General features: G+C 39.1%; 1 protein-coding gene across 3 annotated transcripts; it reads left to right on the top strand.

Moving 5' to 3' along the window:
- The first annotated feature begins 4,666 nt into the window (after window positions 1-4,666).
- On the top strand, window positions 4,667-14,896 carry LOC117810878 (gonadotropin subunit beta-1-like). 3 transcript variants are annotated; one of them, XM_034680872.1, is made up of 4 exons: window positions 11,218-11,457; window positions 11,540-11,637; window positions 13,326-13,545; window positions 14,616-14,896. In XM_034680872.1, the coding sequence occupies exons 3-4, from the start codon at window positions 13,387-13,389 to the stop codon at window positions 14,817-14,819; spliced, it is 363 nt and encodes a 120-aa protein (XP_034536763.1). In that variant the 5' UTR covers window positions 11,218-11,457; window positions 11,540-11,637; window positions 13,326-13,386; the 3' UTR covers window positions 14,820-14,896. The 3 variants fall into 3 exon arrangements, with proteins under 3 accessions (XP_034536765.1, XP_034536763.1, XP_034536764.1); XM_034680874.1 differs by lacking the exons at window positions 11,218-11,457; window positions 11,540-11,637 and adding an exon at window positions 4,667-4,831; XM_034680873.1 differs by lacking the exon at window positions 11,540-11,637.
- The last annotated feature ends 3,206 nt before the right edge of the window (window positions 14,897-18,102 follow it).

The raw sequence follows: 18,102 nt of genomic DNA, 5'->3' as shown, positions 1-18,102 counted from the left end.
CAGGGCGACGTGGACGCAGGCCAGAGGAGAAAAGTTGCAGCTCATAAAAGCGCGAGGAGAGAGAAAATGAGGCATCAACCGGTTCCACCAATCAGTAGTTAATATGAGAATGTCACAAAAACAAACACACCTCATTCAGGTCCATGAGTGCAGCCCATGTGGCTACTTACATGGCAGGAGATATGTTTCCTTTAGGCACAGGCCTGTAATACTTCATGACATCATTACCGTATCCAAAATCCGTGAGGCCCGGTGGCATAGCCTGTTACGCAGACGCTCTGTGGCAAACTTGCAGCGTCTCTTTTATTTGCTCAGCATCATAAATCACCGAGTCAACAAGCGACACCAAAACAGTCTCTCCTCCTCGCTTACTCCGGTGCCCATCAGGTGGTTAAATCCTCCACGAGTGCGGCTTGCGCCCAAATGCGTTTTTTGATCCTCCGTGGTCACTCCTGGTTGCCATTTTATGTGATGAGATGAAAAAAAAAAAAAACAGATTCTTTGCTGTTATGTTACAAGGCTCCGGCGAATCTGAACCACTTCATAAATCCTTTGACGCTCTGTGGAGCTGTGAGGAGAAGAGAAGAGAAAACTGCAGTTGGTTAAGGCAAAACAAGAAATCAGACAAATAATATGATGTGTTCATATCGATGCTCGTTGTTTTGGCGTCTGCATTGTCCAGGATTTTACGCATTTTCTTGCAGAAAGGGGCGGTAAAACTTAATTCTGCACAGTATTTTTATCCTTTGCATCGTTGATGTCGTTGCAATGATTGTTCCTAGAGTGTGCAGATTACGGAAATGGATGCATTAGGAGGCATTTCTGTTTAGAAAAGCTATTACGCACGAAATTCTGCACGTTGGAACTGCCTCCCTTTATATTATTATGTATACTTACATGTCTAAAGGGGCCAAACAACATCGCCTCTGCCCCCCTTCAGATAAATCTGCTGGAGGAGGAGGAGGAGGAGGAGGAGAAGGTAGGCTAGGTGAGGATGCAGTTCTTCGCTGTTGCCCAAAATCCCGTCTTGATTTTGGAGGGTAATATCACAAATCCCCTCTGTGGTATCCAAGCAGCGAGCATATCATCCACAACAGACATCCGTGCTCTGACGCACACTGAGGAGGACACTTTTTTTGGCTGCGTCTCGACGTCTTGTGTCTCAATTCAACAGGATCTATCGCCACTTCAGCCTCCGTTTCTGCTGCATCGCTCCTGGTTCCCTGGCAGCAATAATCATTAAAGAAAAAAAAGAAGCAGGTGTGGAGTTGGCATCAATGGCAGCCCCGAGCGATCGTGAAGAGAAGATGCGAGGGTGTGTAAAAGTTTACCGTCACGCAGGCAAGGGGAAACGGCCCCCTGGTTGAGTTTGAGCATCACACATCTGTCTGTCTACCGCCGTAGCCCTACCTATACTCCGGTATCCTTCCCATTGTGTGTGTGTGCGCGCGCGCTTGTGTGTGTGTGTGTGTGTGTGTGTGTGTGTGTGTGTGTGTGTGTGTGTGTGTGTGTGTGTGTGTGTGTGTGTGTGTGTGTGTGACGATGGAGAGGCTCGGTGAGAAAGTCGTTCATGTACCGCAGCGCGTGCAGGCGGTGCTCGGTCCTCCCCCAGTGGATGCAGCCGGTCACTGCGCACAGTGCTGCAGTCTCACACCCGAGCCTCTTCTGCCCTTCAGCAGAAGTGCAGGGTGGCAACCGGTGTCCTCACCGAAAAACAGTAAAGCACTACTCTCCATTCATAATAAAGTGAAATTAAGGCTTTTATTTATTTTTTAAAAGCAGAGCGTATAAAACATTTTTGCACTTGAAGATCTCAATTGAACTGAATTGTTCGTCCTGTTTTACCACAAAAATTATCTTGAAATAACATAATTGCATAATTGAGTAATCATGAAAGCTTCCCTTTCGAAATTTGTTCTTTATTCAATCTAACCCCAATCAAGCAGATGAAAAGTATTCAAAATGTTATAGTTAATCTGTGGAGGATTGGGATGACTTTCTCAATACATTATCTTCTGTTCCTGCACATAAACTTTAATTAATAAGCAAGCTTGTCAACTCATTGTAGTATATTTCCTTGACCTCCCTGAAAATGGATGTTTAACAATGCTTGACAGAACATCCATACCCTCCATACAGCCCATCTGTTTTCCCTGTGAGGTAAAAGGGATACTAACCAGCATCAATGTCCTCTTTCTGCGGTCCCTTCCCAAGATTTGATCAAGTATATAAACAGTTTATATAGGTACAACATTTATTTGTTCAGTCTCTTTTTCCTGAGTCTCAGAACAGTTCAGTCAACAGAAATCAGAGAGAAAACCTGAGAACTTGGTGACTCAGCGGAGGTAGAATCACCAGCTGTTTGCGCAAGTAATAAGTCTTTACAGTACAAGGGAACTTCAGTGTCTTCTATAGGGAGAGTCTGCTGTTATATGAAGCATCCAAACAACTCAGCACAAACATCACCTGAGACATGGATGAAAGCAAATCAATGTGTAGGTATGAGTTCAGATATGCAAACTATAGCTCAAGAAAACTGCAAAGCACTGAGAATGAGGGACTTTTAAGTATCCCTCCTCAGCTCCTCAGTGTTGGAGAGGAACAGTAATGCAGTAAACCAAGGTTTAATAAGGTGCCCACAAGAATTATGAGCTCCATACAGCAGGATCCTCCCATCCTTGCTCCCCCCCATTATGACAACACACAACCAAATTATTAGGTGTTGAGCTGCTTGAAAATATATATCAACATGTTAAAGGAGGCAGCCCATTTTGACTCACAACAAATGATTCTGGTTTGTCTTTCATTTTGAGGAAGTTTAAAAGGTTTGCATGCTTCATATTTAAACCAAAGCTTACTAAGCAATGAATGGCTCGAAATAAAAGTGAATAAAAACATCCTAATCCTCCCCCGTTGAGGATAAAAACAAGCTTTGAGTGGCCTGGACTGTCATCAGGCCTCTGCTTTGGGCTCTGCCATATAATGTGTGTGATCTGGTTGTCACTGGCGTCACACTTGCTATGCAGAATTGTATCATGTCCAGTACTACGTGCAATGCTATAACTTTTTACAACTCTATCACTATCACGTGAAATATCACGTCTTTTATCATCATGGTAGGTAGAAGTAGAAGCATTGTCACAACATGGAGTTTGCAGAAACAGAGTCTAGGTCTGGGTCAGTGTTACAAAGACTACCGCTACATATTACTGCCAATATAACTATCATTCACACCATCACTGTGGTACCTAGCTCCTCTTGTTACTTAACGTATCTCAACTCTTTTAATCCTTTATTAGGTATGGGTTCTTTTAATTTAACCCTCATCGACATAACTCTTTATGATGCACTTCATGTTTTTTAATGCTGCTTAATGTAACTCTTGTCTTGTATTTTGAACTGTTAGAGCAACCTGGGACCAGACTTTTATTCAGGTTTAATAAGTCCTGTCTTATTTCATGTTATCCTTTCATGTCGAGTTGTACGTGTTGCATCGTATCATATGGTATCATTTCGTATCGTATCATATCCTATCGTATTCTATCGTTTCATATCGTTTTGTATTGTATCGTATCTTATCATTTTGTGTCGTATCGTATTTTATCGTTTCATATCGTATCACTTTATATTGTTTCATATTGTATTGTATCTTATCATTTTATATTGTATCGTATCGTGGCGTGTCATATCATATATTGTATTGTATCACATCATTTTGTGTCTTATCTTATTGTATCTTATTTTACCCTATCTTATAAATTGTATGGAATTGATTGATATTGTATTATACCGTATTGAATTGTATTGTATCTTATCTTATCATTTAGCATTAGCTAACTTAAAATAAAATGGGCATTTTTTTAAATCTGTATTGATAGGACATCTGCAGAGAGACAGGGCATGTGGGGAGTAGAGAGTAGGGGAAGACATGCAGCAAAGGGTCATGGCAGGGAGTCGAACCAGCGACCCCTGTTTAGTGTATTTTTCATATATTCAACTGTGAAAGAATATCTTTACGATTTAACAGGAAAAGTAGATGTTTGGGCTGTTAGTCGCTGCCTGAAAAATCAAAAGTGCTTTTAGCACCTGGCGAGGTAACTGTTGAGTCACTGTTATTGATCAACCAGCCTATTGCTCCCAGATTTATTTGGATCATTTTGGCTATGGGACGGTAAAAGTCTTATTCATTGCACCTTTGAAACCTCCTGGATTTAATTTGATTGTGCAGATAATTGGTTTTTCTGCAGGTTCCTCCTCAGGCCTGGTGCAGGAATACACAGCAATCAGCAGCAAAAGCCTATCCAGTCCAGATCATTTGATTGAAACTATCCGTTTGACTCAAAAACTCTAATTAGGGCAAGAGCAGCCTGTTATTCTAGACCAGAAACCTGATGCAATATTCCTCTGAGGGACCCTAATCATTCCCTCTGGTATTTTTTTTTAAATCTCTTGTTGCAATATTCCTGTAGGAGTTTTGCTTTTGTCGTCTCCTCCTCAAACATATTACACAATCACTGTTTTCATAAGAGAATATGTGAAACAAAATGTAAAAATCCAATGCAGAGTCTTATGAAATGATAGGTCCTGCTGACAGTGCAAATATCACACACACAGATGTCTTTGAAGAGCTCGTCTTCACACACATCTCTTTCTCTTTCTGTTACAGGTTCTCCCCTCAGACATTAGAGCAGCTCCTCTCTACCCTGCACTACATGAAGAAAACCTTCCACCCACCACACACACAATCACACACACATTCGCGCACACACACACACACCTTCTTGCACTTCGTTGAGCATCCACCTCAGTCAGCACCAGGGGGAGTTGTGAGGTCAGTAATAATAAGAGGTGATGGAGTGAGGTTGGAAGGAGGCTTATTACACACAAGTTGAGAAGCACTTTGAACTAAAAGCGCAGAGCTGCATCTGTTCACAAAGTCTCCCTGCATCTTGTTTAAATGTATACAGTTAACAACTTCAACATTTTATATTCACCCAGTTAATTTTGGGGAAAAACAAACATTTCCGTGTGAAAGTCAAGCGGCATGTTATTCTAATTCTCATTATGTACGCCACATCATAGTATGAATTTAAAGTCTATATACTTTCATAATCCATATCTAACGTTATAATCTTTTATGCATTTTCATCAGAGGGCAAACAGGTTCTTGTGACCATAGAAAGGTATGCACATGGCCAAGCGGTAAACTTAGAGGCTGAAGTAAAGAAATACTAAAGCAGAACCAGAGAGTTGACTTTGACCTGTAGCTACATTTAGAAACAGAGCTAACATGTAATGCTGACAGCCTATTCTGATGAATGGAAGTTAACCTTTCTCAAGTTAAAGGTTTGCTCCTTATTAAGTTCAAACTGTCATTTCCATCTTAGGTATGGTACGTCTTTTCTTACACTCTTCAAACAGTGTTTAGGAGAGCTGTTAACTTACAGTCCAAGCCATGCCATCCCCATTATCGTTGTCATGTCACAGAGTTGTCATTGCCTTCTTGACCCGACTGTTATCAATCCTGATAACTGGAAGCAGCAGTATAAGAGTATAAAGCAGGGAACTTCACTCAATATAAAAATTGTCATCACTTCGTTCAGTCACTGGCACTGAATGTACTTGTAGTGAATGGCTTAACATGACTTTACAGACATTTTGCAGCAGGGTTGGCAGGAAAAAGTCTAGATAAAGTGAGGATGAACAGACTTTGGCTTTTTGCATTCACACAGCAACCCACCTGAACTATGAGGGAACATTTTCAGCAGTGCGGTGCAAGTGTGAAAGGGCCTTATTGTCTCTGACGGCTTTGAATCATAGAAGAATCTCTTTTATTAAGGTTGTTCTGAGTAAGAGCAAAACAACATTTTCCTGCAATAAGAATACACATAAGTCAATGGCAAAATGATAATATGTGCCAGGTGTCTCTTGCAAACCATACTTATTGGTACAAGTCGAAAATTTTAATGAGAGCAGCTTTAGAGTGTGGGACACCATGACAATATTTCTACAAAAATGGTGATCAGTTATTCAATGGGGGTAACAGTCTACTTTTAGGCATGTGTTCAACAATATATTTAAATTAAATCCTAATCTAAAGATCTAAAATATTTGACACAGGAAAGTGGTATGAAGGACATCTTAAATTATGAAACAATTTTTTGTACCAAGGTTATTTTTAGAGTTGTTTCGTAAGTGACTTAAGGGAAAAAAATTCATGGACTGCACAGCAAAAATGTAGAGTGTGAGTTTTGAGGGATTGAACAGAAAAAGCAATTTATAAAGTATGATAAGAATGTCACAAAACGTGAAATACTTGTATTGAATGTAAAAACAGAAAGAAAGAAAAAACAATAGTAGGGAACAGTGGACAGTGAATAGTCATCATCAATTCATACACATAAACACACCTAACCACCTACGTCCACACTCAGCTTGCACACAAAGACCTCCAGCACAGTCACAAACAAAGGCTCGTCCTTGGCAGAGCTGTGGAGGCGTTGGTTTGTGTTGCAGGTCTCAGTTAAAAGCCTGCAGACAGGCGTGGCTCTGAGAATATGAACAAAAAAAGACAGGACGACCTGTGGCTCCTCATTCAGAATCCTCCTCAGCTAAAGTGATTCAAGATAAACTGTGTGTGAAATGCAAAAAGTCATTATCAGCTTCTTCAAAATGTGTTCTTCTGTGATCATTTAAAGTAGTGTTCAGATGGATTGCCTGATGCTAAAATGCAAAACATTTTCTTCATCAAATATCTGATTTTCAAACTACATTTTATCAAGATCTAAAAAATACACTTACTAAAAGTCACATCCTCCTCTGTCAACACTATGTCCCAATCAAGATCTCAGACGATCTAAACCAGTATCTGAGCCATCCAAGCTGTTTCACAGGCATGCAAAAAAGGACTCACATTGACCCTGGCAGAAAACTACCAGCTAGCATAAAGAGAGGCCAATGCTATCATATTTTTAGCTAGGACTTGACGAAGGATTTTATACAAACTGAACTGAGATCCTGAATGAAGACCTCCATTGCATTCAGCAACATGCAGCTTCTTTGCAGATGTGTAGCTCTTTCTAGTACCATCTGTAATTTACACCTTGCCAGCCACTTGTATGATAGTTAAGCTCAGCCAGTGGTCCCATTGATAGTTGTGAGGTACGAATGGACTAATGCCCTCAACACCCATGCCACCCACTTGTAGGTCACTTGTTTCTTAAATCTAAGAGTATTTCAAACAAGCCAGAACTCCTCATTTTTTTATTTACCTGACTGTATACCATAGTTTTCTCTGAATTCATGATTAGAACGTAATGAGGGAGCAAATAGTTCAAAAGAGGTTCCCCAGGCTGGTCTGCCTTGTTATGAATCCAGCTTGCTTTGCGCACTACAGTGCTGAGCGCCATCTTCTGGGCAAAATAAATTAATAAAATATTCCATGAATGAAATACCAAAATATGATACCTCTGTCTGCCTGTATGGGTCGTACTGCAGAATAGGATGCAGCAAAACTTGTAGATGACAAAAAGGTATAAAAAGTGTATCCCATGCACCAAATTTAAGTTTTGGGTTGTTGTTGTTTTTTTTAGAAATCTCACCCAGCTTTATTTATCACCCAACTGTATGACCTACCCAAATAAAATGTTTTTAAAAATAGCTGGTTTGTTAGCACAATAATTCGATTGATACCATCCCCCTGCCAGGGGTTTCAGACATTCAGAATAACGTAATAGAAGAAGTCACTCACTTTATGTTGATGGTCTTGTTTGCTTTTGTAAGTCATAAAGAGTTATCAATATTAATATCAGTCTGTTTTGTAACTAGCTAAAAACTCCTCACAGGAGCTTTAAGCAGTAATGTGGAAATAACACAGACACTGTGAAGATTCTTTGTTGTGTTCGATTTCACAGAACTAGTTTTGGTCACTTTACATGGATGTCAAATTCTTAAAATGAGGTCAACAAATGGGCTAATAATATTATTCTTATATCACTTGAATATGCACTGCTGTGGTACAATACATTTATTCAGCATAGTTTGTCAACTTTGTGAGTGCTCTACCAACAGTTTTGGAGACATTCAGAGCTGTTGTTCCTACTTGAAGCGACATTCACATGCATGTAGGCATTGTCTCACATCCCATGATCGTTAACAGTATTGCATTGCCACCTAAATTTGTGCACACCTCATAAGCCGCTAGTATTATACTGTTGTTTCGTCCACTAATTGTTGTAACTTCTACTTTCTATTCAGCTAAAACATTCAGAGTTTGGAGAGATTGCCTTGGTGGCCTTGATGCATGCTTTGATTTCATCTCGAGCGACACAATGACTTTTTGTTTCTGTTTCTATTTCTGATGTGATCACAGACTGGTACAGTAGACGCACTAGAGGAGGCGAGGCTCTGCAGAGAAAGGAACAAGATGTGACTGAGTGGGTTTGTGGTTCTGTCAGCCCTCTTATGGCAGCCAGTGTTTATGGTGTGTTTATAAAAACTGAAGGTACTGCGCTTCAGAGCTCAAAACCAATGACCCATGACACAAAACTGAGATGTCAGCAAGATGTACGGCTTGGAGCTGGCTTCATTTAAAGCTTGTTTGAGCTGTTACACCTAAATGAGCTTATTTTATGGTAGAGTTTAGAGTTATGAAGCAGAAAATCATCCTGAGCAGTGAAACTGTCACCTCGTCCATCATTTCCAAATTGATTCCCAGAAGCTTTTTCTTCTTCTGGCTTTGGGAAAGAAACAGAAGATGCTCACTCAGACTAATTTTAGGACTTTGTTATTGAAATGAACTCAAAAGTCTTACCTGCCCTTTGCAGATTCCAGGTTGACTGTAAATAAATTGTTTCTGTAATAAGCATATCAGTGCGGCTCTTGCAGGGCTGTAATGGTTTCATCCCCTTCTTTAATAAATCAAACTTCATTGCAGATGTGCTGATATCCAGAAAAAAACCCCAGCTGCTATTCAGACCTCTCCGAAAATGACTAACGATGTGTTCTACTCTGAATACAATATTAATCAACTATGGCTGGTGTTAATTAAGGACAAAATGCATACTAACAGTGATGTATTTCTGCTGAGGTTTCCTAAAGGAAGTAGCACCTTAGAGGACGAGTGTGACTCTCTATAAAAGTCGTTGCAGTTGTCAGCCAGGTGAGGCAGACCGGCAGGATACTGAGGAACCTGAGGTCCCAGGGGGCTACAAGGGCAGACAGAGCAGCTGAATGAACTGTGGCTGCTGTCCAGGTTCTTATATTGTTCTGTCACTGCAGCCTGTCCGGCTCGTGGTGCAGTGCTAACTTTTTACCGATTGCTGCAGTCTATAGAATTAATCAAAAACTGACAGTCGCAGGCCTGGAGGCTTCTGCTGCTGCGTGAGACAAAAATAAGGTACAATACATTTATTCAAGTACAATTCTTCCGTTCAAATCTGAGGTTGTATTTAACTCAACTACTGTTATTATATATTACTGCATCTATTCCATATTTGTCCTTAAAGCTCCAGGGAGGAGTTTTTGACTGGTTATGAAACTGAGGCTATACTGTGATTTGGGGATAATCCATATGCTGCAAGACAAACATAAAATGAAATATTGTGATGTACGATTAAATAAAGAATACAAAATGCCCCTAAAAAGGCAAAGAGCAGATTGTAATGATTCACTGCACTCTGGTTTATTTTCACTGAGTAACAATAGTCGGAAGACAAGAATGATGTTTGCCTGGCAGAACCAGCTAGTGTAAAAATACCTGTTCGTAATTTATCCTTAAACTTAAAACATGTTTTGTTTTTTAACCTGTAACAATGGCAGTGTCAGTAACTACACTGAGTCCGCTGTAGCCTTCAGTGAATCCTCTGCAATATGAGCACGACCGTCAGTCTCATGCATCACGCTTGTTTGGTTTCCCTTTCATTGTCAATAAAATGAGAAGTAATCATAAAGTAGAACTCCGCGGATTGTGAAGTCCACCGATCACTGGTGAGTTAAACTCCCCCTTCAGACTCTCATATCTATGTTAAAGGCTGGAACAGCCCTTTTTCTTTCTGCATTCTTTTGTGGTTTTTAAAGTGATGTTAGCATCTCTCAGCTTCTTTTCACTGCTGTCCGACATCCCACTGTTTTCCTCCGGTATTACACAGCTGTCAACTTCTTCAGCTGATTAAGCTCTGTTTACGATACTCATAATATTCATGAGTAACTTACGTTATTCATGCCACCACGTGAGAAATCAGAAAGTGACTGGCCAGGAAATCTATTTAGAATGAGTACTGTATATTTTTGATTCAAATGCTGAAATATTTTAAATTGTAAAATTGTATAGCACAAGTCTGTACGACAATATATTGTTGTATTGATATTACCTCCTACAGATACTTCTTACATTATGCAGCTTCATACTTTTGAACCTTTAGTTTATTTTTAGCAGATTTTACTGAACTGAACTGAACTGATACTGAGCAGCTGATATTTGACCTTATCTTTTGCTTTACTGTAGTGGATAGCTTTGTGTTATAATTTAAATAGGTATTATTTGAGAAGCTCTGTAGTTTTATGTTCATAATTAATTGAGACAGATTGTTCATAAATATTTAGAGCTCCTTGGATTTTAAAAGCTTTTTTTAGATCGTGCACGTTCAAGTTTTGGCTAACTTTTTTGGCTTTAACAAACCATATTGGTTGGATCTGAAAAGCAGTTTGGCAGTGTTTGCTCTGCTTGCGCTTGATATCACAATGTCTTGATGTCTCCTAATCTGACTCAGTGAGATAAATGAGCTGGAAGAATGTATCTATATTTAATGGATTGTGTTGTTTTTCAAAAAGCAACAATCGCGTCACAGTGATTTAATAGAAACAGTTACCAAATGAAAGTTGTATCTTTGAGTTGTTTCAGGAAAATAAAACGCTGACTTTGAAATGCTACACTTGATTGGTGATTTTAAAAATGTTGCACTACTTAATCTGTCAAAAAGGCAGTTAGCCATGAAGTCTTACATTTTGTATTATGCATGTGCAGCACAAAGTGACAAAAATGTCAGTCAAAGCTGCTTTGATGACTTGCTATTTTTTTTAACCTAAATTGCATGCATTTGTGATGCAAAACAAATCAGCCAGTTAAAATTGTATTATTTGTATTCATATATTTTTAAATAATAACTGACCTTCCTTTACTGTATGTTGACAAAAAACATTTGTTACTCCCATTAAATGATTACACTGTAAAGATAGCAGACACAGTCGTGCAGATGGAACATCACAAATTAATTAATGATGTTCATGTTGGTGTTTTCCATCTGGGGGCAGACACTCTTTATTTCTGGCCTTTCACTCGTGTACTCTGATCAAGATTTCTGCAGATAATAGACTCACTCCTCCTCCTCTGGAAAAAGAAAGGCCTTGAGCAACAGGTCATCCTCCAAACTGTTGAAGGAAAGAGACAAGGATTTGCTTGTAAGTCTAAACAGGTAGAGGAAAATATCACTAAGCCCAAGGTTGGATAGATTAAGATAGATTAAGAGCGTCTCTATTTAAGAGGAAAGTTTCAGGTTTAAAGCTCGTCCAGATGCAAAAGTGCAACAGAAGAAACAAGACGTGCAACTGAGATCAAAGCGACAACAGAGCTCTGTACAGGTACGATCTTTGAAGGTTTTAGTAACAGATAACAAAAAAACTACTGAAATGGTGAAATGATTCTGTTGTTCTAATATTGATGAGATTGTTTAGAACCATGCAAATAAGTTGAGCCTTTAACATACCGTACTTTTCTGTAGAGACACATGAAACAGTTCTTAAATTACATCTTCATGTATCTGAAGATAGTTGGAGGCTTTAGTTTATGATGGTAACTATATTTTCTTCTAGTTTAGAAACTGGTTTTCTTCTTATATTAATGTAACATTATGTCTAAAGAAATGTTTGCAATCTTTTCCAGTCTCTGTATCTTTTCCTCCTGCTGGATAATACTCATAATCATGTGTTCGTCAAAGGTCAATTTTTACAGATATCTTTTAAAAAAAAGATTTAAAAAGTCAAATTCAAAACCATTAAAAAAAGGAGGGGGGTGGGATTCATATTTACACTTACCCCTTTGCAGTGTTTTCCGTCATTAAAAATTACAGCAGAGAAATTTTCAATCCTTTTGTTAATATTTAAGTTTTCTTTTGAAGGCCATAAAAAGGCATCAATGTATTTCAGTCAGTTGCATAACCAGTTAAAAACTTCTCACAGCGTTAAACAAACCAGAGCGAAGAAAATGTAATATATAATATGACAGCTTGATAGTCTTTAAAACATTAAAACTGTTCTCCCTAACTGGATCAACTACATCTTTCTGATTAGTTCAAACTTAAGCTGTTTTGAGTCTTAGACCATTTTTTAATAATAATAATAATAATTGATTTGTATAGCGCTTTTCATGCTACTCAAAGTCGCTTAACAGAAAAATAAAGATAAAGATAAAGCAAATAAATAAAACAGAACAGAACAAAGGCAGAGGTGGGGCAGGACTAGAGGTTATGTGTTGTATGCTTTTTTGAACAGGTAGGTCTTGAGGTGTTTTTTAAATGATTGAAGAGAGTCAAAGTTGCAGATGTGTGGAAGGAGAGAGTTCCAGAGAGTCGGGGCAGCAATGGCAAAGGCTCTGTCCCCGAGGTGCAGAGCTTAGACTTGGTGATAGGGGACAGAAGATTGGCATCTGATGATCTGAGGCAGCGAGATGGAGAGTGATGTTTTACAAAATACCAAGCATAGCACTGAGCCACGCTGCATCTGTAGATCGTCCTTGAAGTAACTATCTTTCTAGGGTTTCCAATGTAAACCAGCATTATCCCAAAGATGGACAGAATGTCCCAAGGTTGTGTGTGCTTGGCTTGCATCTTAACACATTCATTTTTAAACATGAAGTATGTGAACATTTTTTTCCAATTAAAATCCATCCAACACAGTGAGTTGGTTAATTCATCTAACTTAATTGACAACAACAAATCTCCCTGTGTTTCCATTTTTCTTTTATGTGTTGAATGATTTAATGTGCATCTTGGGAAATATTTATTTAATAGCAAACATAATAAGAACAGCCTTTGAAGTTGTGTGATCCCCTCGTTAATTATGTGATCCAGAAAATGATTAAAGTGATTCATATTAAGTTGCCTCACAGTTTACCACATCAGGGAGAAAAAACATTACTGAGGTTAAAAAAAACGGCCAATAAATTAATAAATTCCACGTATGTTTCAACCACAAGAAAAAAGTATATGACAAAGTGACACTCACTCTCCAATCCACATTAACTCGTAGGATCTTGTGACATGTCTTTGCAGCATCTTGAGGTGAGCCTTAGTCCCCTCTTGTGGCCGGCGTCTGAGCTGCACTCATCAGAGGATGCTGCTGGTAGTCATGGCAGTAGTGCTGGCGGTGGCAGGGGCGAGGCAGGGCTGCAGCTCCGGCTGTCATCTAACCAACATCGCCCTCCAGGTGGAGAGCTGCGGACGCATTGAATCCGTCTACACCACCCTGTGTGTAGGACAGTGCTACAACAGGGTAACAGCTCATTCAAAGTCTGAACTAGCTGAAGTTTGAAAGCAGGACCTGTGTCAGTCTGAGCTGTTATTCGGCTCATATGCAGAGGTGGGGAAAGTCTTCATAGCCCTCACTGAACTTTTGGTTTGCTCTGGATTCTTCATGGATTTAACATTTTATTATTTATACTATTAAAGCTCCTGTACTGAGTTTTTGACTGGCTCAGAAACAGACTGAAATTAAAACTGATGTCACTCTATGAGCTCTAAAACAATCAAGATTGATGAATTCTATTTTCTATACTGTTTTATAAAGACTTATTTTCAGGACTTGTGTCCACTGCCGCAGGGTAGGTGCAACAAAGTAAGTTACAGCCCACTCCAGAAACAGCCTTTGTTTACATTTACAGTGAAGATTCACAGTGAGCGACACACAACAGCAGAATGAGATTTAGGACAGAATCAGCAAAGAGAAAGAGGTACTGTTTTATCCACAGGGGGGCACCAAGATCAACACAAATTGTCCTCACAGGAGCTTTAACAGAGATCATTTTTTGTTGAAGAAAAAACAAAAGTTAGAAATGCAGAAACAATCACCCATGTTCCGCCACCATGTTTTTTTTGTAAAACTGACATTCCCAAACTTCTAATTTAGTACAAATCATCATTATAGATAATACAATATAGAAAGATATATAGTAATAAAATGTTCACCCAATCACTAAACTAGTTGCTGATTTACTTTCTTTCCATCAACTTGATTTTCAATTGACTTTTTTTCAGCTGCATGCATATGTGCTGTTATTTCTAATTAATACCAAAACACCAGTTTTATAAGCTCGTAATGAGTTTGCATTATTGTATTATTATTATTGTAACTGCCTTATTGTATTAAAGATGTTAAAGGTAAAATAGTTTCCTCTAAAACGTGGTGTATTGGAAGTACATTAGCAAAATACAGGATTCTTTAAGTATAAATCACTGGACTCACCTTAAGTGCTTGGGCAAAATAGCATGGTTAAAATCCACTGTTGACTTGTCTGTATTTATGTGTTTAAACACTGTCGGTCCTGTTGTAATTGCTGTTGACAGGACCCGGTCTACGTGGGCGATGATGACTGGCCTGAACAGAAGGTCTGTAATGGAAACTGGACCTATGAGGTGAAACAGATTCCAGGATGTCCAGTGAGCATTACTTACCCTGTGGCCACACACTGCGAGTGTACTTCATGCAACGAACGAGACACACACTGCGGGAGCTGGTTTGGAGACACACCCAGCTGTCTGTCTTTTTAATGAAACCTTGTCCATCATACCTTTACCGATGTTTGTGTAGCTTAACTAGCTCCTAAAATAAACATGCATCACCTACATTTTTGATGTTTGTATTCCTGTCTGCCTGTCTGTCTGTCTGTCTGTCTGTCTGTCTGTCTGTCTGTCTGTCTGTCTGTCTGTCTGTCTGTCTGTCTGTTTGTCTGTCTCGCAGCTCATCCAGTTTGTTCTGTGGCACTAGAATTAGAGGATGTAAGTACCAGCATCATTGTAGGACTCTGTAAAGGCAATAATGTACATTATATGTAACCTAAGACAAGTTCAACAGTTTTTATCTAATGTCCATAACATACCAGATAAGATGTACGTAACATGCAACATTGCCAAACTGACTGCTTGTAGAATACCAAAACTAAAGGAGTTTTTAACTGCTGATGAAACAAACTTAAAAGACTGAAATCAAAAGTGATGCGTCTTCATGATGAGACCATTGATGACAAGACCAGTAACTAATGCTGTGGGCTAGATGGGCTAAATGTTAGACAAGGCAATCGACAGCTTACTAAGACACCAATTTTTTTTACATACTGCAAAGAAAATATTCACAATGAGCGATATGTTTTTTTGTTAAAGAAGACAGGATTTGTTTATTTGACACTTGAGGGGTAGGCCTACACTACAAAGCGAGTTCAACATATCCCAGATATCTTCTCCTGATCCAGCTTCACTGAACCTGACAAATGAGATCACGCTGAACTGCCACACGAAGCTGGTTATCAACATGTTGAGTCAATGCAGAATTACCCTGAGCATGTTCACATGAACGGGGCGGAGAAGGCAACATGTGACCAATCACAGACACGGACATTCTGCCGTCAGCACATCCACATATTTTTCACTGCACTGATATTAGAAAAATATGAAGAAGTGAAACACATAATCCAGATTAACTTCAAAACAGCTGTGTTTGAAACATGCAGGAGGAACTGAGAGATAAAACAAAAACTGTTTGAATGCGCAAATTACGTATTATTTCTCATCTTAGTGCAGATATATCTGACTATAATAACTCTGTTTATTCCCTGACAGTGATCTCTCTCTGATTTAATCTTATGTCATGTGTAAGTTTTAGACATAATATTTCATCTGCAGCCCTGATGGTGTCAAACTGGACTAATAAAAATGAGAACATGATTCAAAGTGATAAGCACACAGGAAGGCGGGAACCACCTTCGCAGTACTGAAAATCCAGAGTTAACTCTGAAGTTACCTCGAAAGCCGCAAATCCATCTTCGTAGTATACCCCTCTGATCATGTACAAGACAAAACAAGCATAGGTGCAGATACAACACACCACTTTGTCCACAGGGGGCGCCAAAGTCAAAAACAAAACAACATTAACCATTCTGCTATTCTTTAAGGCCATTTTGAGAGAAGGAACATGGGGAGGGAGAGTTAAGAATGACATGAGGTCTAGGGCTGGATTTCTCAATCATCCCAGGCTGTCGGCTATGAAGACCAAAGTCTGTGTATACATGGGTCATGGGGTTTAACAAATGAACGAAACCATTCAAGGCATGTTCTTTTAAATTTGAGGAAACAATGGCCTGAAGAATTCATTAAAATCTGATCTGTTCTGCACTAAGTGCCTCCAAAATATATCTCTTATTTCTTTACACATAAGAAATATCATGAGTAATTACAGAACAGGAGATGTATTAGCAGTAGTGTAGGTTGAAAGTTTTAAAGCCATTAAATGCCACATTAACTGTCTCCCCTATTTGTCCTGACCAAAGTGAATGACCCCTAAAATTCCATAATCCTGAGGTTTTATGTTTTCAAGCTTTTAATTTGAAGGTCTAGTAGGAAAAGAGCAGGCCTCACCTCTTTTTTTGACAGGAGGAAATGAAAATATAGAGTTTGCAGTGTATCCTAAAGCTCCTCTAAAGTGCCTGCTGATCAGCGGCTCTCTTCAGTGGGCGGCACTAAATTTAGAAAGAGCTCAGCGGGCAAAATCTCCCTCTCATCAGAACTCTTCCAGTACCATACAGGGTGAAACGGAGACAAAGTCAGCGAGACATTGCTTTATGCAACGTGAGGAATACATTCTGTTTCAGTAGATATAAGATGGCTCTCATGTTTGTTTTTCACTCAAACCTTAATGCAAAATGTGTGATGATCTGTCACTTTTAGTGCTGTTGAAACCTAATTATTCACTTTGCTGCAGAGTGTTAGATCAGAGTTTCTTTACCACTTTAGTCCGTCCATTAAAGCTAGAGCTGGAAGATACAACAATATTTATTAGTCAACATTGGTAACACTTAATTAACGTTAGTTAATGCATTATTAAGCATTAATGAACAGTTTAATCATATTCTAATAATCATTAAAATGTATTAACTAACATTAATTAACATGCATTAATCAGCAGTTAATTAATGTCTACTTCTCAGAGTTAATTAATACATTACAGCTGACAGACAGACTGACATGGGGAGACTGACAGAGATAGACAGACTGATAGGGATAGACAGACTGACAGAGATAGACAGACTGATAGGGATAGACAGACTGACAGGGGGAGACAGTGTGGAAACTGACAGGGGTAGACTCATACAAGTAGACTGAAATTAAGGTAGACTGACAGATTGGGTAGGCAGACAGACGGGTAGACTGACTGAGCGGGAAGACAGCTAGAAATAGTTGTTTCTCTGACAAGCTTTATTAAGTTTAATTCTCCCTCCCTACCTCAACTCCCTTCTCCTCTTGCTCCCTACCTTCCTTAATTTAAGTTCACAAATTTGCGGTTCATCTTCAGCAGAAGTTGGTTTTCAAAATTGTGAGAGTTCAGCCGTGCTCCTCGTGGGCTGAAGACAAGCCCTGCAATCAGTGGCGGAGCCACACAGTTTTGAACTTGGTGGCCAAACTGGGGCACTGACTGTTGAAGGGTTGGCCAGGCATGGAAAACATTAGGGGCTTACCCAAAACCTAGGAGGGTTACTACCACTACTCACATCTACTTTAACTCCTTTTTATAAAATAATTTAACTTTTTTTATTTCTAACTTTAACATTAAAAATGTAACTCGACAGAGTGTCAACATTTAAATCGGCTGAACTAAACTCTTTAAGGACTCAAAATGAAGATGATTGTCCAAAGTCAATGCATCAACAAAAATAATATTCAAATCAACAGAAACTACTGTCTCTGCAGCTTGTTGAAACACAATTGCTGATTTGAATATAAGTAATGCCTCTGACATGGCAAATAGCCAATCATGTTTAAGAATGTCAGGGTATCCACAGAG

This window comes from Notolabrus celidotus, chromosome 3 (genome assembly GCF_009762535.1).
Source record: "Notolabrus celidotus isolate fNotCel1 chromosome 3, fNotCel1.pri, whole genome shotgun sequence".
Classification (NCBI taxonomy): domain Eukaryota; kingdom Metazoa; phylum Chordata; class Actinopteri; order Labriformes; family Labridae; genus Notolabrus; species Notolabrus celidotus.
Note: the sequence above shows the minus strand (reverse complement) of the source record. Positions and strands in the feature narration are given on the sequence as shown.